Source organism: Pygocentrus nattereri, chromosome 21 (assembly GCF_015220715.1).
Source record: "Pygocentrus nattereri isolate fPygNat1 chromosome 21, fPygNat1.pri, whole genome shotgun sequence".
Lineage (NCBI taxonomy): Eukaryota > Metazoa > Chordata > Actinopteri > Characiformes > Serrasalmidae > Pygocentrus > Pygocentrus nattereri.
In genome coordinates, this window is record NC_051231.1 from 2,379,639 (window position 1) to 2,402,661 (window position 23,023).

The following is a 23,023-nucleotide window of genomic DNA, read 5'->3' on the forward strand; positions in this document are numbered from 1 at the left end:
CGCAGCCTCAGCTCTTCTCACTGTACATGAGGGCTTTACTGTCCCGGCTCCCAGCTGAAACGGAGATTCTGATTGGTCCGTTACTTTCTCGGTTTATAGAGTCGTTAAAACAAAGAAGTTGACCTAAGGGCAGAAAATTTGTTTCGGTAGTGACGCTTCTTAATGTTGCTTTGTGACACATTTACTTCTAAACCCTATGAGTCAAACACAAGGTGACCTCTCCTGGGCAGGGTACATGATGGTCCTTGCCCATTTATCATGAAGGGTTTTTGGATCGAGTTAGTCAGGGTCTGTTCAGCCTGGGAGACCCTACCAGGAGTGCATTGCTCTCGACGACTTAACTCTGAAGATCCCTAGACCACACAAGCCATTCCGGGTCCCCAATCCAGGAAGGCATCCCCGGGAAAGAGCTGGAGGAAGTTGCAGGGGACAGGGTCATCTGGGATTCTCTGCTCTCTCAACTGCTCCCGTGACCCTATCTGGACTAAGTGGTTAACGATGATGATGATGATGAGTTTTTGCATATTTCGAATAAACAGTGCTCAGCTCGGGCACAGGTGTTGTCTGGCCCACGGATTCATTGAGATTTTTTAATATGGCCCTTTAAGCGGCCGAGTTTGACACTTTTTTGATCCCACAAACGGGGAAATTCCACCCCCGCATTTAACCCATCCGTGAAGTGAAACACCACATACACACTAGTGAACACACACACTCTAGGGGGCAGTGAGCACACTTGCCCGGAGCGGTTTCCACGCATCCACGGCACCCGGAGAGCAGTTGGGGGTTAGGTGTCTTGCTCAAGGACACCTCGGTCATGGACTGTCGGCTTGGGGATCGAACCAGCAACCTTCCGGTCACAGGGCCAGTTCCCCAACCTCCAGCCCACGACTGCCCCCCAATGGACATGACATAAAAATGCAAGAATAAATGTTTATACCTGAGAACCAACTTTGTGTTGATAGCAAGCTGGATGGTCCTTCTCCTCTTTAACCTGGAGGATGTGGCATCCATGGTTTCCAAAAACAGTTTCAAAAATGTATTTCTCAGACCACCAGACACTTGTCCACTTCACCTCAGTCCATCTTAAATGAGCTTGGGCCCAGAGAAGGCGAAAGCGTTTCTGGGTCCTGTTTATATGTGGTCTCTTCCTTTCATGGTTGTTATGGGACGGCAGGGAGGTGGACCCAAATGCAGAGAGGAGAACCTGCGAGAAAGGGTCTGAAATGAATTACTGAGGTAATGTTTTCCTCCTTTCTGTTGCTTTGAGGTAATTTCTTGTTTCAACTCTTCTTTTCAGCACAGTTCATTTCATTTTTTGAACAACACTAAGTGCCGTACCAGTCACCCTCTACAAAGTTGGGACAAAGGGCTGCTGTTTGCCATGGCCTTAAGTAGGAGTCCACAGGCGTGCCAGGTTAGGCCTAAACCCGAGGGCTTCGGGGATTTGGAGTTCCCTGACCTGGGGGTGCCTTGCCGCCGTTGCCCTCTGCAGGCAGCCAGTGGCACAGACACTTTTTTTAACAGCGTTTGTGGATGCAGTGATGAACTGTGTTCACAGAGAGGGGTTTTCAGACGTGTTTCTGAGCCCATGCAGCGATTTCCACTACAGAATTACGTCTGTTTTTAATGCAGTGCTGCCTGAGGACCCAAAGGTCTTAGTGATGATGAGCGACGTCCCAATTAGGGGATAAAATGTTCGACCTTTCAGCCATTTGGGAACGCTTTAATGCTGATCGTTCAGTTTTGCAGTTTACGAAAACTACTACTATACCGTAGCTGTATACTATACTACTATATATGATCCAGTTACTACTATAAATTATTCAGTATCTAATATACGTTATTCAGCAATTATTCAACAACTACTTTGAAATAATCCATAATTACAATAAATGATTCAAAAATTGCTGTGAATTATTCTGTAACCGCTACGACACTAATATGTAAACTCTGTAGTTGGATCATTCTGCAGAAATGTCCACTATTCTGTCTCTCCATAGGAGTCACTGGTGTTACTGATCCTCATTGGTGTTACACATAACATCAAACCACACCCTGTCCATCAGGGAACGTCCACTAAAATATCGAATTTAATCCATTGGTGTTTCTATTTTTTCACAGTGACCTCAGAATAAAGTCGGTTGCACCAGTGACGTCAGCTAGAAGCTTCGTATGAGATCATGAGCTGAATGAGAAGATCTCTGAGAAATGAGAGACACAGTGGACTCACCGTGAGCTTTTCTTCATAGATCCTCAGAAAGCAGGTCAAAGGAGGTCGAGTGACGTCATCGGCGTGACTTTTATTTCAAAATAAGAGAGTTTCTGTTACGCTGTGACACCAGTGACACGACTCCTGGGGAACTTTCATGATATAGTTTATAATATTTATTTGACATTTGTTTTCTTTGTGTAATTTAAATCATATATTTTGTAGTCATGTGTAGGTTATTGTTGTTTAAATTGCAGAAAAATGTGTTTTTCTTCAAAATATGGCCTCAGCCTTCACACGCGACTGTGGGGACGAGCTCTTCTGTGGTGACTGGAACTCAGTATGATTGATTTAAAAACCAATGTTGCTAAATTGAGGCTCAAGAAGGTGGAGTTGTTAAACTAATGAAAATGTAAATAAATTGTAACCCTAACAAGTTTTTAAGTGTAATATGTCTGTAAACGCTAGGGACACAAAAACAGATGCTTCTGTAGAGTGGCCCAGTTGCAAGACTCAGGAACTGAGATGTGGATTCACATACAGATCCTCAGAGTTTAAGAAGTTAATGATTAAGATTAGGCTTAAGATTATGTGCTCCAGAAGGTGGTGGTGCGGACAGCATAAGCCTTTATCAGAATGTTTCATAAGTAACCTGCAGTCTAGTGTTTATACTGGTATACAGATGAGAGCCTCTTAGTGCTGAGGTCTGAATGAATGATTATATATATAAATATATATAGAATTATTCTTAATTTCGCTGTGTTGGGTTCATTTCTCAGGGAATGTCAGGACAGAGGGTCTAGAATGTAAAAGACTGCCGTGCCATGACTTTATGACTTTGTCATTAAGCCATTATTGTAATAAACCCATCGGAAGGTTTTGATATGTAACATTCCAGTCAGCATTAAAAAGATCCTGCCATCTCTGACCGGGACTGTGGTCATAGTTCAATTCACTTCAGTGATTTTCAACAGGATGTGTTCCAGAAACACTGAGAGGATCCAGGAACCTAAACAGGAACTCGTTCTCCTGATAGTGCAGTTAGGGAATACGTATAACAATCGGACAAAGAAGCTAGAAAAGAGACATTCCGATCTTGCAGAAGAAAGACTGAGGATGAATCATCAGCTAATGGTAAAGTCTATTGGAAAACTGTGAGAACAAAACTGTGGTGGGTCTACTAATACAGGATGTTGGATATGGCATTGGAGTTTATTATACAAGCTGATTCAGAAAGATTGATCTGATTAAAAATGATTGATTTCCCTTGTAAATCATTACAGATCAGTGCAGTGAGCTGTAAATGGTGTAAATGAGCATAATGTTTATTATGTAATTCTACAAGGTCTCAGTCTGAACCTCCTCCAGCTGTACGGACGACATCAACACCACAGTCAAACTCATCCCAGACTGGACTGAGCGTGTCGGGCGTCGCCGCTCTCACGGCTCTTTCAGTGGGATTTCGGAGATCATCCAGTGCTGTGGAACCAGCGCCGAACGCTCTGAGCTGCTGGAGCTTCACTGCCCATGAACATCACCCAGCACAGTTCTGACGGATTCACTCTGATTGACGTGGAGAACGCAGAACGTTCTGCTCAGGGGTCTCAGCTCCTCTCAGACTGAAGGAGACAGTCAGAAACTCTATGACCCCCTCTTACAGCTGGATTGTGATTGGTTCCTCGGCACCTCACGGCTGTAAAATATGGTGCTTTATAATCAGATGAATCTTTACCCTGCACTATGTGCACTCCTACTTTGTACTCACTGGCAATTTTATGAGAAACATCCAATATAGGTGCACTTTGTAAGTTCTTAATCCATAGGGTTTAATATGATGTCAGCCCACCCTTTGGGTTAGGAGTGTTTATGGGAATTTCTGACCGTTCTTCCAGAAGCACATTTGTGAGATCAGACACTGATGTTGGGCGAGAAGGCCTGGCTCACAGTCTCCACTCTAATTCATCCCAAAGGTGTTCTATGGGGTTGAGGTCAGGACTCTGTGCAGGCCAGTCAAGTTCTTCCACACCAAACTGGCTCATCCGTGTCTTTATGGACCTGCTTTGTGCACTGGTGTACAGTCATGTTGGAGCAGGAAGGGGCCGTCCCCAAACTGTTCCCACTAAGTTGGGAGCATGAAATTGTCCAAAATCTCTTGGTGCTGAAGCTTTAAGAGTTCCTTTCACTGGAACTAAGGGGCCGAGCCCAACTCCTGAAAAACAGCCCCACATCATGATCCCCCCTCCACCAAACTTTACACTCGGCACAAGTACCGTCTCCTGGCAACCGCCAAACCCAGACTCGTCCATTGGATTGCCAGACGGAGAAGCGTGATTGGTCACGCTTCCAGTCCAGTGGCGGCGCTTTATGATATGATATGAACCAGCGAAATTATGATCAACTCATCCGAGCACATACAATATGACAAGGGGGGAGACAGGACAGGAAGACAGGAATGATGGAAAATACAGAATGATGGAAAATACCCCCCCCCCCCCCCCCCCCCCCCCCCGAGTTCCTAAGGAAACTCAGTCTGGGAACAGAGAGAAAAAAACACATTAGCACATTAGCACACAGTGTCCATGACTTGCAACGGGGATGGGGGCGAGGAGTGCAGACAATCCCATCACAGCAAGTGGCCATCTGGTTCTGCAGCCATAATTCGGCACTGATCACTGTCCCGTCATGCCAAACCGGATGTCATGCAGGAATCCAGGGAAGTGGGGGAAGGGATAAAAGAGCATCTCGTAGCAGTGTTCCTCTGGGGGAGATGTGATGTACGAGCCAAGGTCAAGGCCAGTGCTGATACAGGGAGCCGAAAGCAGATTAAGGAAGGGGTTGCAGGCTTTGGGCAAGTAGCCGTATTTTTTACGGCAGCTCACCAAGTCCATTTTGGTCACTCAAACTATCCATTTTTCTTTGCAAAGCCGCTAGCTTCTCCACAATGTTATCCAGGGTACGACTTACGGTCATACTCTGAGTGTTGAGAGCTCTGCCCACCACGTCAATCATGTTGGGCAGCTTTAAGGGGCCGTGGACAGCTGCCCCCATTCTGCGTATACACCAGGGCAATGCCTAATCTAATCAGCAAAAAACCTGTGGTCATGGTTGCGAATAGGAAGACGTCCTCAATATCCTCCATGGAGAGAGCCGCCTGGCACACGACACGCCACCTCTCCCATGCGTCCATCGTGTAGCCAGCTGCAAACGTTCTGGCAGGACAGGCTGGTTCCCCTGAACCAGGACTTCTCGTCAAGAAGATGGTGTCAATTGCGTTGATAGACCATTTGATCAAATCCAGTTTTTAGGTTTGAAGAACAGCGCGGAGAGAGTCTCTCAGTAAAGAGCTCAGACAGTAGACTAGACACAGAAGCGAAGCAGGAAAGATAAAGGAGAGGAGAGGGAAAAAGTGCGACTGCCTTTGTTGAGAGCCAGAGAAGACTGCACTGCATTCACGCTTTGCATTGCGCTTGGTGATGTGAGGCTTGGATGCAGCTGCTCGGCCATGGAAACCCATTCCATGAAGCTCTCTACACTGTTCTTGAGCTGATCTGAAGGCCACATGAAGTTCTGAGGTCTGTAGTGATCGACTGTGCAGAAAGTCGGTGACCTCTGCGCACTATGCCCCTCAGCATTCGCTGACCGCTCTGTCATTTTACGTGGCCGACCACTTCGTGGCTGAGTTGCTGTCATTCCCACTTTGTTATAATCCCACTGACAGTGGACTGTGGAATATTTAGTAGTGAGGAAATTTCACGACTGGACTTGCTGCACAGGTGGCGTCCGATCACGGTACCACGCTGGAATTCACTGAGCTCCTGAGAGCGACCCATTCTTTCACTAATGTCTGTAGAAGCAGTCTGCAGGGCGCGTCGTCATGGGTAACAGCATTAGCTAACCTACCTCTGGTCTCTGCAGTCGCCCCTGGTATGTCGCTTGCTAATTAACGTTAGCTAGATTGAATCTGACACTCTATTTTGACTGTCTGCACATTCTGTGCATGCATGCTTTAAACAAATGGCTCGGTCAGTCAACTGGTCAGTCATTTAGCAACAATGCCTCTTCTAGGCCGCATCGTCATTTATTTTTATATGATCATTTTTCATCCTCACTCTGTTTTTGCTACAGCGTCTTTGAGGCTGATATACTCTGTCTGGTCAAAGGTTTTGGGACACACTCTTAATCTCTGAATTCAGGTGTCTCGTTCAGTCTCACTGCCACTGGTGTGCAAAACAAAGCCTCTAGCCATGCATTCGCCTTTACACCCCCATACGAATGGGTCTAAAGAGCTCAGAGAATTCGAGTGCAGTGCTGTCATAGGATGCCATCACCACTAAAAGTCAGTTTGTGAAATTTCTTTCCTTCAAGACATTCTACAATTAACTTTGAGTGGTATTATTGAAAAGTGTAAGTGTTTAGGAACCACGGTGTCTCAGACCACAAATCTCAGCATGCATTACTGTGCGTAAACATCACCAGTAACTGCAGAGTTCAAACCTCCTCTGGCATCAACGTCAGCACAAACACTGCACCAGGAGCTTCGTGGCAGGGTATCCATGGCCGAGCAGCTGCATGAAGCGTTACATCACCAAGCACAATACAAAGAGTCAGATGGAGTGGAATAAAGCGCCGCCACTGGACTCGTGGACACGTGTTCTGTGGAGTGACGAATCTGCTTCTCTATCTGTCAGTCTGATGGACGAGTCTGGGTTGGGCGACTGCCAGGAGAACGTTACCTGCCTGACTGCATCATGCCAGCTGTAAAGTTTGGTGGAGGAGGGATAATGATATGGGGTTGTTTTTCAGGGGTTGGCCTAGAACCCTTAGTTCCGGTGAAGTTAAATCTTAATCTCAGTGTAAACGGTCTGTTCTAATTGGCTGTCCTGCATTGCATCCCATTGAAAAAGCAGTCCAGGCTGTAAAGCTAATTGTAACTTAACTGTGAGTGGTTGGCGCTAAACTGTAAACTATAGACTGAATGTGGACATAAAAATGATTTTTTTGTGGCTTAATATTTGATGTCCTGACCTCTTCATCTACTTGGATTTTAAGTCTGTATCCCTTGGCTGAACTTGCCCTGTTCTTTCAGTGATCGCAACCTGTGGCCTCACACATTCCACTGTAACCACACCAGCAATTCGTCACGAAGCGAAACACAGTGGCACGCACAAAGGTCTTACCTCAAACTCTCTCACTTCAACATGTGGAATTCCTGCAGCCTTCGGAATGACGTGCACTCTGTCTGTTTTTCTATTTGAAGCTGGATCAAAGATTCCTTTGAGACCCATAATAAAGAAGAGTGGACTAAGCTTGCTGACCTGCTCTCCCTCCATTTATTTCATCATCAAATGTATTGCACAGGCAAAGCCATGCCTCTCCTGTCACTTCAAACGAAAATCTGCAATTATTTGTCTATCTGTCCAGAACAAATGAGGCAAACCATGATTACGATCTCACTCTTTACCAACAGACCACTAACGTTTATTTCTGTTCACCGGAAAGAACTCAGGACGACAAGAATAAAGACATAATGAAGTTTAATCAAACCCACATACTACGCTCTGCAGATGAAGCACGCAAACACAGGATTCTTGGTAAAAAAAACAAAAGAAAAAAACAGGACCAGCTTTATTGGCAGGGGATCATACTTTTTTCAGTTTGTTCTTAAAAAAATAGTTTCGACTCCATCTGGTATCCTTTTAAGCAAAGTTCAGAAACAATACATAGTTAATATATAAAAAATATGCCTTTTTAATGGACCGCCCCCGTTCCCTAGATGAATGACAGATCACGTAAATGAACTCTTGTTGAGGTAGATTTGATTTGACTTCCAATTACAATTAATAAAGTACTATAATTGGGGGGATCCAGAACACACAGTCTACGAAGTCAGAGACCACCCTTCAATTATTTAATTCCCAATCGAAAACGTTTTTCAGCATCAGAGAAAAAAATGTATCATTTTTACAGATCTGCAAAGTTCAGTCTTAGAAGTTGGATTTTCTGCTTCTGACCCAAAGTCTTCTCCCAGCGGAAGGATGGACAGAAACACCTGTGTGTAGTTTCAGTTCTAAAGCTGCTTGATTTTCTCCTCTCAGAGATTTATCTGCTTATCTGATGGGGGCAGTTTTGGGGTCTACCAGGTCTTCCAGGTGGTTGTTAGGAGGCCCATTTTCTCTGTAACCTTTGATTATTTTCTGAACTGTAGCATTAGAAACGTTTTACTTATGTCCCTTTGACTTTCTCCCTGTTTATGCCAGCGGATTTTCTTATATCCGATCACAGAAATACCTCCTGAAAAACAAACTCAAGCAAATTAAACAGCTGAAGGGTGGACTTTCATAACCACCTTCCTCTCATCGGATTCCAGGTATCAGAAATACCTGATCAGAAAGCTGAAATATCAGAAATAAGACAACTGTCCGTGAGATAATTCTAATCGTGGGGCGCATTTAATAACCAAAACACAGAAAAATAAAAAAAAACTTGTTCCAGTAATTTTGCTACTCTGATCAGTTTGAAAGTGTGTTAAACCAAGTTTGGAATGATTTTATATAATCGTGAACTACAGAGTTAAAAACAGTTAAAACGACGCCTTTCGTGATATCAGTCATCATTTCCCTTTCGGTCTCTAAATCAAGTCTGAGTCTCACAGACATTTCTTTTTAAATGCACCATCCGGTGGTTCCAAAATTCAAAAACAAGCGTATTGTTTTCCATTCCTGGAGGTGGACAGTCCAGCAGAGTTCCATGATTTCTGCTCTAACACTAAAGGGCAATGGGAATGAAATTGCACAATCCTGTCCTTTATCATGTGCTCTTTTAATCAACAATGAGTGAATCCAAGAGTGACATCTTTTCAACAGCTTATCCCAAAAAATCCATGATTTTTACCCATTAACCCAGAAACATGACTTCTTGGTGCTGTTTTTTAACCAGTGACTTGGCGAATCAGTTGTGTTTCAGACGCAAGCGCTGAACTGTGCTGGACTGTTGACCTCCAGGACCCCAATCCATACCACTGCTTTAAAAACCCTTCTTATAAAATCTCATATAATCCATCTGAAGCAGTTCAGACCAGACCATCTCTACTCTAAATATAGTACGAGAAGGCCAACTGGCCATTACAGGGGTCAGCAGAGAAGCCAGGTGGCTGTGATGATCAGAGCCAGACTGGGTGGAGCAATCGCAATGGATGTGGCGCTGTTTCCAGATCGGCAGTGGGCTTTGTTTTGACCGACGCAGGCCGCGTAGGCCATGACGTGGGGGATGTAGTTCTGTTCCTGAACGCCGTGCAGCAGGTGAGCCATCGGGCCTTTGGCGAAAACCGCGACGTCTTCCCCTCCGTGCGTCTCCATCCGTAACGGAACGGCTGCTTGGGCCTGATAGTCGTTTTGCTCTACAGAGACAAAGACAGAGAAAAAAGGAGGGAAGATGACGACGTCTCGTATCTCTACATATCTCATCTGACGTTAACACTAGTCTACAGTAATCACGGCAAGAAGACATCACTGAGAAAAGGAAATAGATGAAGAAGAACAAAGAAGCTGAAAATACAAACAACTCCTAAGACTGAACTGTGGAGGTGCGAGAAGATTCCAGCAGATTTCTTTGAAAAATCAAAAGCAATTCTCCCAAAAAGACCAGAAGCTGTATGAAATTTATAGAATAGTAATAATTTATATATATATATATATATATATATATATATATATATATATATATATATATATATATATATATATATATATAAATATAAATAATAACTAGTGATTGTATGGATGTTGGTATGTTTGTTTAACCATCTCCAAGCTTCTCCTCGAGGAAGTCCAGTATTATATGTAGTTAAAAAGCAGCTCCTGGTTTGACCAATCAGTGCTCAGTAAATTGAGCTCATGATGTAATTGATTATATTAACGAGTCTCTGTGGCGCGTGTGTATTTTTTATGATTTGTTTTGTTGAGATATTCGTTATTGCGTAATATTTCCTAATTGTATAGTGTGTCTACTGGACCCCAGGAATTCTGATAGCAGCTAATGGGGCCCTAAAAATAAACATTACATAAAGATAGGCATTTGTATTTGATTGTACATTCAGTAGCATTTTTTTTTTCCTGTGGGTTTTTTTGTGTAAAATTGACTAAAACACAGCAAAAATGTAATTTGTCAATGCAAAACTATGAACTTTTCATCAAATGTGAATCTTACTAAAATACCACCTCTATAACTTACAAAAACAAATGCGATGACAAAGTTTTACATTTCTACTCGATAAAAGTGCAATTTAAGGAATAATTGAATAATCATTCAAAGAAAACGTCCTGCTTCGGTCGTTGCTGGTGGTAATAGTGACTTCTAAGTGTGAAGATTTGCTTATATGAGTCTAAATATCCATCACACCAGACTCACCAACACCAACAAAGACGGAGAGAGAAAGAGAAACATGCCCCGAGCTGTCGAGCAGAATGAAAGAGAGCATCTTTGTTTCTTTCTATATCCATCATCATCTGTGGAGTCTGACACTTACAATCTGTCTTGGAACAGACAGGCAATTTCAACAGCTCTGTTACAGATCATGAAGGGAACATAAGCAGCCAGACACAAAAAACCCACCGTGACTGAATCCCAACGAGTGAAAATCTGTTCTACAAACACGCTGGACTGGAAGCAATTAGCAGAAGGTTCTGCTGAAATCCGCTCCTTACGTAACGTATCGGGAACAGAACATTGGGAGTCTTTGTCTTGGCCCCCTGTAGCTAATCGTAAACCGCCCCGAGTATTCGGGCCGCATGTTCGCTCAGGTTGGCCACATTAAAACCGATCGGCAGGTGGAGCTGCAGCTTCTCGTGTCGACCGTGTTTATCACTGTTTAAACGAACCATTCAGAATCACATCGCTATGGAAACGCTTACTATAAATTAGTTTCATCAGTTTTTATTAATTCTTATTAGAATTCTTATTAGTTCTTATTAATGTGTTTGCTTTCTCTCAATCGTTATTTATAGCAGTGAAAATTGTTACGTCATGTTCTTTGCGTGTGTGTGTGTGTGTGTGTGTGTGTGTGTGTGTGTGTGTGTGTGTGTGTGTATACACAGGGCCGGCCCTTCCATTAGGCGATATAGGCAAATGCTAGGGGCGCCGTCTGTCCAGGGGGGGGCGCCGTCTGTTTTAATTTTTTTTCAAATGAACAATTAATAAATATGAAAACAAGCAAAGTCCACATAATCATAACTTCATTGTTTAATAATATTAGTCAAATTATTCATTATTATAATAACACACAACACCTATCCCCCGTTGCTCTCTGCACTACTTTATGTAAAATAGTTTAACACCTTTATATTTATTTATTGTTATACGGTTATATTTATAATTCATTTACTTTTTATTTGTTTCTTTTATACTGATTTTACTAAAATAAAAAAACTCAAAAACAAAGCTTTGCCGTGTCTGTGTCAGTGAATAAACCCGATGACTGATGATGCAGGGGGCACCAACCAAAATCTCGCCTAGGGCACCACATTGGTCAGGGCCGGCTCTGTGTATATATTAGTTGCCATCGGAAGAAAACCTTGTATCTCCATTTTTGGCATTTTTATCTGTTATTCTTTACATTGTTTGTAAATTTTATGATGAGTGGCCTAAAAGAAATGACCTAAAATTACATGGGAAAAATTCTGGTTCCACTGAATTACATTCACAGTGAAGTAAGTTTTTCCTTCTCCTGTAAAGTCACCATTCTGGAGATAGAAGGTTTTCTTCCAACAGCAGCGATATATATATATATATATATATATATATATATATATATATATATATATATATATCATTGTCGGAAGAAAAACTTGTATCTCTATTTATTTAATTACTCAATTTTCAGTTTTAGACCTAATGTGAAAGTGCATATTGTCCTTTACATTGTTTGTAAGTTTCATGATGAAGGGAAAAGAAACAGCTCAAAACTACTCGGAAAAGTCTGATTCCACTGACTTACATTAAAAGTACGTTTTTGTGCTTCTCCTGTAAAATCACCATTTTGGACTTGTGGTTTTCTTCTGACAACAGTATATACATACAATATACAGTATATATACACACAATATGGACAAAGGTATTGGACCACCCCTATACATGAAATGGGTTTCCATGACCAAGAAGCTACACACAAGCCCAAGGTCCAAACGCACAATGCCAAGCGTCACCTGTAGTGGTGTAAAGCTGGAGTGATGAATCAGCTTCTCTACCTGTCAGTGTGATGCACGTTCCCCGCCTGACTGCACTGCGCCAGCTGTAAAGTTTGGTGGAGGAGGGATGATGATATGGGGCTGTTTTTCAGGGGTTGGTCTAGAACCCTTAGTTCCAGTGAAGGGAACCTTAATGCTTCAGCACCAAGACACTGGTGTTTTGGTACTTACGATAATCCACTGTGGACACGTTGACCCTCGAGCCATTGACCAGCTTGAACCCTGGGCCATTTCCGTACAAAATGGATGTGAATGGCTTCTGGTCAACATCACTCACCATGGGAGCCAAACCTGAGGAGACACACTCGAGACTCAGAATCGGAACAAGTGAAGTGACAGTCTGCTGAAAATCATCACACAGTGACATCAAAACTGCACCGAGTTGCTAAATAATCTCAGATTTGCTTATGCAGTTTCAGACACTACAACATGCTCCAATAAAAATACGCAAAAATATGCAAAATGTTCAGAGTTTTTGACGGCTGCTAATACTGTGGTCAGATTGGCAATAAACAGGAGCACTATGTCATGTCTACCACCAAAAAAAACGAATATATATATATATATAAATACTCTCCAAGGACGACGTCTCAAATTACACTATGGTACCAAAAGTATTCACTCAACCATCCAAATCACTGGGGCATAGTGTGCAGAGGTCACCAACTTTCTGCAGAGTCACTCACTACAGACCTCCAAACTTCATGTGGCCTTCAGATCAGCTCAAGAACAACGTAGAGAGCTTCATGGAATGGGTTTCCATGGCCGAGCAGCTGCATCCAAGCCTTACATCACCAAGCGCAGTGCAAAGCGTGGAATGCAGTGGAGTAAAGCGCCGTCACTGGACTCTGGAGCAGTGGAGACGTGTTCTCTGGAGTGACCAATCAGGCTTCTCCGTCTGGAAATCTGATGGACAAGTCTGGGATAGGTGGTTGCCAGGAGACGGTACTTGTCTGACTGCATTGTGCTGAGTGTAAAGTTTGGTGGAGGGGGGATCATGGTGTGGGGGTGTTTTTCAGGAGTTGGGCTCGGCTCCTTAGTTCCAGTGAAAGGAACTCTTAAAGCTTCAGCACCAAGAGATTCTGGACAATTTCACGCTCCCAACTTTGTGGGAACAGTTTGGGGACGGCCCCTTCCTGTTCCAACATGACTGTGCACCAGTGCACAAAGCAGGTCCATAAAGACGTGGATGAGCCAGTTTGGTGTGGAAGAACTTGACTGGCCTGCACAGAGTCCTGACCTCAACCCCATAGAACACCTATGGGATGAATTAGAGTGGAGACTGTGAGCCAGGCCTTCTCGTCCAACATCAGTGTCTGACCTCACAAATGTGATTCTGGAAGAACGGTCAGAAATTCCCATAAACACTCCTAACCCTTGTGGAAAGCCTTCCCAGAAGAGCTGAAGCTGTTATAGCTGCAAAGGGTGGGCCGACATCATATTAAACCCTATGGTTTAAGAATGGGATGCCACTCAACTTCATATGCGAGTGAAGGCTGTATAAACCATTTGATCATAATAACGTGCGGATCCACAGCAGCAGATGTGGCAACAGCAGGGCAAGCTTGATGTAGTAAAAAAAGCTTTGGGTGCTCATTGGTTAAAAGCTGCTAAGGCTATGCTGATCACTTTCCTACGGGTTATTTAATACAGTACCAGGCCGTCAGGTTGGATGTTGCTGCATATTGAATGAAAATGTTTAAGGGGGATCATCGCTACTCTTTACAAGCAGAGACGGAGGGAGTCAGCAAAGAACCAGGGTAAACACGAGCGTCGAGGTCAGAAAGCCCTCATGAAGGACACAGGACTTCAGAGTGATGCTGGAGTTGCTCATTTCCTGCTGGAAAGTTAAACTCTTCGTTTGTTTTCAGGCATCGTTGAAAAGAAGTTACATATTTATACTTTAAAAAAAATAGTGTGTCAAAGTATTCTGTTATTCTGCCGCCTAACAAACACACTAACAGCATTCCTGCTACAAGCCGAGCGAACGCTTTAATCAGTGGCACAGACTGTCCACACGGCTCCGGTTTCCATTCCGCGGCACTCACTGTTGATGTAACAGCGTGTGGTTCTCATGAGGACGAGTAAATAATTCACTTGTTTCTAAAAGTGTCAGACAGGATGTCTGCTTCTACTGCAACAGCTCAATTTCAACATTCTGCAATGCTGTTTGATGCATTAAGTGACTGACAAGCGTTACTTGCACAGCTACACCAATCAGGCGTAACATCATGACCACCTCCTTGTTTCTACACTGATTGTCCATCTTATCAGCTCCACTGACCGTATAGCTGCACCCTGTACTTCTACAGTTACAGACTGTAGTCCATCTGTTTCTCTGATACTCTGTTACCCTGTTCTTCAGTGGTCAGGACCCCCATGGACCCTCACAGAGCAGGTACTGTTTGGGTGGTGGGTCATTCTCAGCACTGCAGTGACACTGACCTGGTTGTGGTGATGGTTTAACACCTCAGTGTCGCTGCTGGACTGAGAACAGTCCACCAACCAAAAATATCCAGCCAACAGCGTCCTGTGACCACTGATGAAGGACTAGAGGATGACCGACACAAACTGTGCAGCAGCAGATGAGCTGTCGTCTCTGACTTTACATCTACAAGGTGGACCGACAAGGTAGGAGCGTCTATTAGAGTGGACGGTGAGTGGACACAGTGTTTAAAAACTCCAGCAGCCCTGCTGTGTCTGATCCACTCAGACCTGCGCAACACACACTACCATCGCATGTGATTGGTCTGTCGGTCTCTCAGGCCACTAAAGCTACCGTAAAGGCTAGAAAGGTTACGGTGATGAGGACCACCCTGTCAAAATTAAATAATTCTCCATAGTTTATCGGTTATAGGTCCAGGTCTGTATAGAACAGCGTCTGGGCCTGGACTCGGACCACGGTCCACCTATTAGTGACCTCTGGACTATAACATGCAGTGTATAAAACTGCATGAGCAGATTCCTTAACAGCTTCTTGCAGTTTGAGGCAAATGTGTGGTTTGCACAATACCAGTTGCATCTATTACAACGCTTCCATTACTTGTTGGCTACATTAGTCTTGTAGTTTTAGTGCTAAAGTACAGAAGTAAACTTTAGACTACAGACAGGTTTGGGCTGATTGGCTATATCTGGGTAAAGGGCATGAACGGTTTAACTTTGATCCTGAACTAAAGGATTAGAGTCTAACACTTACCAAAGATGGAGTTTCCTCGCATTGTGTAGCCTCCGAAGTTGAAGACGTGCGAGTGGTCGGCGGTGACGACGGTCAGCGTATCGTGGGCGCTGGTCAGCAGGCCGGCTCGTCCTATGGCTCGGTCCATCTCAACCGCCTCGTGCAGCGCCTGCTTAGCCTTACCCTCATGGTGTCCGTGGTCAATTCGTCCACCTGCAGGCAAACAGCAAAGTTAGAGTGCTCACGGGTTGGAGCTTGATTAACCATTCTAGGCATCCTCGTTGGTCTTCAGCTCCAAAAACCTAATGGTTTTGTGCAGGTGGGTTAATACACTACATATGCTTTGGGGCACCTGGCCTTCTATTGGACCTTTCACTCAGCTTCATGTTCATCAACCTGTCCTCCTTTGTATAAAGAACAGGTTTTGCCCAACTATCAGAGTGCTGGCAGGAGATGAACCACAGCCACCTGGGGGCGTAAGTCCAGGAAAAATAATTAGCCTTGTGCTACTACATGGTGTAGGATGGCCCTCCCTCTTCCCACATTAGGTGCTAATGTAGCTGATGGTATCCGATGTAATGGAACTAGCAGAACTGAATGAGCGTTCTCCTCCAAGTGTTTTCAGCTGTCAAGGATGCTGCGGTACAAACACCACATACACACTAGTGGGCAGTGAGCACACTTGCCCGGAGTGGTGGGCAGCCCTATCCACAGCACCTGGGGAGCAGTTGGGGGTTAGGTGTCTTGCTCAACGGCACCTCAGTCACGTACTGTCGGCTCAGATGATCAAACCGGCGACCTTCCGGTCACAGGGCTGGTTCCCTGACCTCCAGCCCACGACTGCCTCGTCATATATGATAGTTCTGCTATCATATGAATGTAAAGTGAGTGAATGCATATCAATAAAGTGCATATGAACTTGAGTAACATCCCGTTCTTAACCCATAGGGTTTAATATGATGTCGGCTCACCCTTTGCAGCTATAACAGCTTCAGCTCTTCTGGGAAGGCTTTCCACAAGGGTTAGGAGTGTTTATGGGAATTTTTGGCCGTTCTGCCAGAAGCGCATTTGTGAGGTCAGACACTGATTTTGGACGAGACGGCCTGGCTCACAGTCTCCACTCTAATAATGTCAGGAGTTACTTATGAACGTCCGGACCCTGGCCGGAAAGAGAGCTCTTGGTTGCGACAGGCTCTCCGTAAGAACACTCCGAGTCTAATTCATGGTCGCCTGTATTCTGTTCAAAGTTCCACTCTGGATTCATCTCGTCTGTAAAACATTGTCCCAAAAGGCTTGGGAATCATCCCAGTGATTTTTTGTGGGTCTGTATGATTTATCTATCCCATGAATCACACTTTTTATCCACCAACTATCTTTACTGTGGAACCGAGAAGACTAATGTCAGGTGAGACTTGAGTGGCCAGCAGTTCTTTGGATGTTTTTCCAGGATCTTAGATTAGGTTCATCCTTACGGAAATTTTAGTCTCTGATTATAAGATCTATTACTTGATAATAATGCTTCATAACAGTGTTATTAATGAACTGTGTCTGACTTTAGTTTAAAGGCCCAAACATCACAGCACAATGGGCAGTGGTGGGTTTGGATGTTAGGTAACCAGGCCTGTGACCGGAAGGTCGCCGGTTCAATCCCCTCAGTCGACAGTGCGTGACTGAAGTGCCCTTGAGCAAGACACCTAACCCCCAACTGCTCCCCAGGCGCTGTGGATAGGGCTGCCCACCGCTCCGGCAGAGTGTGCTCACTGCGCCCTACTGTGTGTGCTCACTAGTGTGTATGTATGTGGGTGTTTCACTGCACCGATGGGTTAAATGCGGAGGTCTAATTCCTCTGTAGGAGGATGGTTCCTCAGTAGGCCAGTGGTTCTGAAATCAAAGCTTAAATTTGCTTCATTTGCTGTCATCTAGGAATTACTGGCATACGTTCACAGGTTTATACACATGTCATTCAATGCTTTTGCCTGTGTTGTGAAGTCCCTGTACAGACAGTCTTCAAATAAAACTTAACCATACATTTAACTGATAACAGTAAATGTATTAACGTTCCAAACATGTCGGATATCTCTATCTCTCATAATGACAGCACGTCACAGACGAGGGAAAACTCAGGCCTATCGTGATGTGTAAGATCTACAGTGGTGATAATGTTTTAAACTGTGATAATGAAACGAAGCCCCTTTGGTGGCCTAAAGATGGATGGATGGTATTCGGTTCTCTCACCTTCCACTAGCAGGTAGAAGCCTTCAGGGTTTTTCCGCAGTATTTTGATGGCCACCTCCACCATCTCTGTGAGGGAAGGGTCAGTGCTGCGGTCTCTATCCAGATCATAGGTCAAATCACCTGGCTCAAACAACCCTAAAGCAAGAGCAAAGGAGAACTTGTAGAGCCTGAGTAACATCACAGGCTTACGGTGATTACACCGCTGCACACGGTCATCACGTTTGTCGGATCATGTGAACGCCTTGATGCGTTCCAACACCCACAGAGACACATCTGGGAAAGCAAGTGGTCAGGATGACACATTAAACAACGGTTGATCTATTAGCTGGCTCATTTGCACATCGCAGCCTTCTGTAATACTAATGCCAACACTGAGCTGATGATGAACAAACAATACCTTGTTCCTTTACTGGAGAATGAATGGGAACAAATAAACTCACCCAGAAGGTAGTCAGCAGTAGAGGGGTTTACTGAAAGGAGCTCCTGCTTGTTCCATACATAATAGCCCTTCTGTTGACCAGAAGAAAAGGAAAGTTCCCATTTCAATCCAGTCTTTTGCAATTGTTCATGAAGACTTGCTTTATTTGACAAAAACGAATGGATCGAATGTTAATCAGTGACAAACGAGCAGAAATATTTGCAATGCTTGAAAGAACAGAACGTGTTAAGAAGCAGAGTTCCTGTTTTTTTTTTTTTTCCAGAACCAAATCAAAAAATGGAAATGGGGTCTGAATATATGCATTGCTTTTCATTCTCTCGCTCACGTCTATCACCTTGTCCTTCCTTCTGTCAATCCACTCCTGGATCAGATTCCTGCCGTCCTTGCGCGTTCCGCTGTGTTTCTTCTCTTCGGGGTATTCCACGTCCGATGTGTTCTTAGGCAACATGTATTTGCGTCCACCGCCCATAATTACCTGTCGATGCAGATTCATCAGACAAAAATCCAGAGCACCAGCCCAACTCCACCCCCCGCCACCGCACCCCCACCCCAACATCGCACCCCCATCCCACCATCGCACCCCCATCCCACCCCTCCCCGGAGCGTTAACCAAACACACAACATGAAAACAAAGCACTGAATGAACCGCGAAAGACTTTTACAACGAGGGAAAAGATAAACAGCTCCGTGTTGGAAACGGTTCATTCCTTTCACTGGAGCGCCATACAGAGCACAGGGATCAGAAATGGTCCCGGAATCACCATTACCAACATTATTTACACTATATGGAGCACAACGGAAATAGAGGAATCAATCAAGAACCAAGAGCTCTACCACAGAGAGTAGTGGCTCTGGAATCACTATTCCTTACATTACGTTACTATTTATACTTATTATTACTAATTGTTTGGTTATATACGGGGAGATTCACTCAAAAGAGGTCCCGAATATTCTGTAATAACTCTCGCTAAGACGAATCAGTCTGAAAAAAACAACATGCAATGAGCTCCTCAGAATATTGAGCATCGAACAAGCCGGGATGCCCTTGCGTCAGAGCGATGAGGCAGGCGCCGGACAGCCGTCGCGACGTTTAACCTCTGTTTGCGACTTCCGGGTGCAGACCCCCGTACCCCTTGGTGTGTCTGCCAGAAATCGAAGATCACTTCCAGCATCGGATGTAATGCAATCGTTTACACACACGTCACGGTATGTAGGGTATTTTTTGGTTTAGATGCTTCATCCTAACGGGAGTTACAGCAGAGCACTCGGGGCCTCTTCCAAGTGAATCTCCCTGTAGAACTCTTGTAATAACAAGAGCGCTAAATAGAATTACTGGGAACATAAATGGTGCCCTAAACACTATTCCCTATTCCCTACTTTGGAACACTATAAAGGCCACAACTATAGGGAACACAAATGTCCTTCAAATCATTTTTCCAATTTTTTTTTTCATTTTTATTTTTAAGCTTGTTTTCATGGTGAATGGTCAGTTTGCGTTTATTTGGCATGTGTTTATAATTCTGACCATGATAGCAGTCTGTGATTCAGACCAATTGATCATAAAAAAACAAGCGACTGGTTGATGGTCTCAGCAGTCCTTGAAAAAGCTAATGTAAGCCATCAAATTCACTGTGACTGTAAACAGAATTTGTGTTGAAAATAAATGGTTTTATATACCAACACTGCACTGGTTTGGTCATCATTCTGCAACAGTAGCCACATTTTCCTGCATATAGCTTGGGTATTCCATGCCTGCGTGGGTCCATCATTTGGGTCCATCATATTCCGAACACTTTAACAGTGAAGACTCACGGAACAGTTCACTGTGCAGTGCAGTATTCTGGAAGCAGGGCACTGTACAGTGAACAGGGCACAGTACTTTGAAGTGAAATGGAGAGATGGCTCACGTTAATGTCAGGGATGTTTTCCATGAGTTGCCTGGCGATGTCCTTGCAGCCATCCTGCAGTGCCTCAGCGGGCATCTCTCCATCTGAGTACCAATCGCGGTCCACACAGTGGGCATACGCTGCACTGGGGGTGGCATGGTTCACTCGCGTCGTTGTGACGATACCCACAGACTTCCCTAATAAACAAATAAACATACGTCAATAAACTGTGAGAAATCTTACACACACAGTTTTCCCCTCACTCTAAATCTAATCAATCAGCCATTCCTGAATCCTCAGACACTGGTCTCAAGCTTCAGTTAGGGAGCTGTTACCCCCATAAAAGGCCAAGGCCATCAGTGGGCCCAAAGTTTATTACACTGAAGCTCCCTGTGGTTTCTGAATAATAAGCCTTAGGCCCAGTCCCATTTGTTATTTTTACCCATACTCCTTGTCTTCGAGTGTCTCCTTGGCCCTTGGAACCTCAAATAAACAGAGCATCACTTCATTATCAGCTACTAGCGCCACTCTGTAGGCGACCCTGCCCGTCTGCAGTGACAGCAGAGGAGGGGAAAGTTCAGCTCCTCACTGCTGGGCTTTAGTTACATTTAGGGACCATACGCCTTCAAAGAGGGGGGCAATTGTTTATTATCACCCCCCCCTAATTCTTCCAGAAGCACATTTGTGAGGTCAGACGCTGATGTTGGACGAGAAGGCCTGGCTCACAGTCTCCGCTCTAATTCAGCCCAAAGGTGTTCTATGGGGTTGAGGTCAGGACTCTGTGCAGGCCAGTCAAGTTCTTCCACACCAAACTGGCTCATCCACGTCTTTATGGACCTGCTTTGTGCACTGGTGTGCAGTCATGTTGGAACAGGAAGGGGCCGTCCCCAAACTGTTCCCAAAAAGTTGGGAGCATGAAATTGTCCAAAATCTCTTGGTGCTGAAGCTTTAAGAGTTCCTTTCACTGGAACTAAGGGGCCGAGCTCAACTCCTGAAAAACACCCCCACACCATGATCCCCCCTCCACCAAACTTTACACTTGCAATTCCATGAAGCTCTCTACGCTGTTCTTGAGCTGATCTGAAGGCCACATGAAGTTCTGAGGTCTGTAGTGATGGACTCTGCAGAAAGTCGGTGACCTCTGCGCACTATGCCCCTCAGCATCCGCTGACCGCTCTGTCATTTTACGTGGCCGACCACTTCGTGGCTGAGTTGCTGTCGTTCCCAATCGCTTCCACTTTGTTATAATCCCACTGACAGTGGAATGTGGAATATTTAGTAGTGAGGAAATTTCACGACTGGACTTGCTGCACAGGTGGCGTCCGATCACGGTACCACGCTGGAATTCACTGAGCTCCTGAGAGCGACCCATTCTTTCACTAATGTCTGTAGAAGCAGTCTGCAGGCCGAGGGGCTCGGCTTTATACACCTGTGGCCACGGAAGTGACTGGAACACCTGAATTCAGTGATTAGGATGGGTGAGTGAGAAGGTTTGGCAGTATAGTGTATAACAGTTGTAGAAACCGCATAAGCAAGTCTATCAGAGATTCTGGAACCATTTAACATGGTTTATAGCCATATAAGTGTGCAGATATATTACCTGCTAGTATCCACTGCTACTTAGCTACATTAGTCTCATTTGTGCAGTGCAAAAATAACTTCTGACAACAAACAAGTCTTGGCTGACCAACTACCTTTAGTTGAGTAGAGTAAACTGCTCTTTTAAGACTCTCGGTATCCTTCATTCATATTCTTGTCATTGGGGATTGTTTTGCTAAATCTAGACAAACGAGTACACAGTGGAACTACTTTCTAGGTTTATTCCACTTTCTGCATGTGGAGGCCTTACAGGGCAGGAAATTGGCTCTTGCAACTTATCTTCATGGAGGATCTTCTCTCAGGCTCTCGCTGAGTTCATGTGGATATTAAGAGGCAAATTCGGTGGATGCTGCAGGCTGCAGCTTCAATAGTAATTCATTCCAGCTCTGCACAAAACCAAATGATTTTTCTTGCTCGGGTTTTATTATGTGGCTTCCTCGTAAAGTTGCGCTATGTAACATTTGGGGGTTTGGAGACCTCTCTGGTGGAAATATGTAACTGCACGCGATGTGCAGAAGAACATTTTTAAATGTCGGTCGTGCTTCGGACCCCTACAGGGGGATGGATCTCATGTTTGCGAATGCATTGGAACAGTTTTGAAAGAGAATACAGTGAAAACATCGGTGTTAATGATGCTACACAGCAAAGCTCAGGTTGTCGCAAGCACCACCAGTTACTTTACCATGACTGAAGTTGCTCTAAGGGATTTACTGACATTTCCCTATTGTACCTGCTATTTACACCGGTCAGCCATAACATTATGACCACCTCCTCGTTTCTACGCTCACTGTCCACTCTATCAGCTCCACTTACTGTATAGCTGCACTCTGTAGTTCTACAGTTACAGACTGTAGTCCATCTGTTTCTCTGATACTCTGTTACCCTGTTCTTCAGTGGTCAGGACCCCCATGGACCCTCACAGAGCAGGTACTATTTGGGTGGTGGATCATTCTCAGCACTGCAGTAACACTGACGTGGTGGTCGTGTGTGAGTGTGTGTTGTGCTGGTCTGAGTGGATCAGACACAGCAGTGCTGCTGGAGTTTATAAACACCTCAGTGTCGCTGCTGGACTGAGAATAGTCCACCAACCAAAAATATCCAGCCAACAGCGTCCTGTGGGCAGCGTCCTGTGACCACTGATGAAGGACTAGAGGATGACCAACACAAACTGTGCAGCAGCAGATGAGCTGTCATGTCTGACTTTACATCTACAAGGTTTACTGACAAGGTGGGAGT

General features: G+C 44.5%; 1 protein-coding gene across 2 annotated transcripts in view; it reads right to left on the minus strand.

Annotated features, from left to right (window-relative positions):
* Positions 1-7,729: 7,729 nt before the first annotated feature.
* The window catches only part of alpl (alkaline phosphatase, biomineralization associated), a 39,072-nt gene continuing 23,778 nt past the window's right edge, over positions 7,730-23,023 (minus strand). For both annotated transcript variants that reach the window (XM_017717933.2, XM_017717934.1), the window contains exons 6-12: positions 20,210-20,385; positions 18,637-18,777; positions 18,304-18,373; positions 17,864-17,998; positions 15,650-15,841; positions 12,625-12,744; positions 7,730-9,608 (exon numbers count right to left, since the gene is read on the minus strand). In XM_017717933.2, the coding sequence (XP_017573422.1) occupies positions 9,343-9,608; positions 12,625-12,744; positions 15,650-15,841; positions 17,864-17,998; positions 18,304-18,373; positions 18,637-18,777; positions 20,210-20,385 (1,100 nt within the window). In that variant the 3' untranslated portion in view covers positions 7,730-9,342. The remainder of the gene's footprint in view (positions 9,609-12,624; positions 12,745-15,649; positions 15,842-17,863; positions 17,999-18,303; positions 18,374-18,636; positions 18,778-20,209; positions 20,386-23,023) is intronic.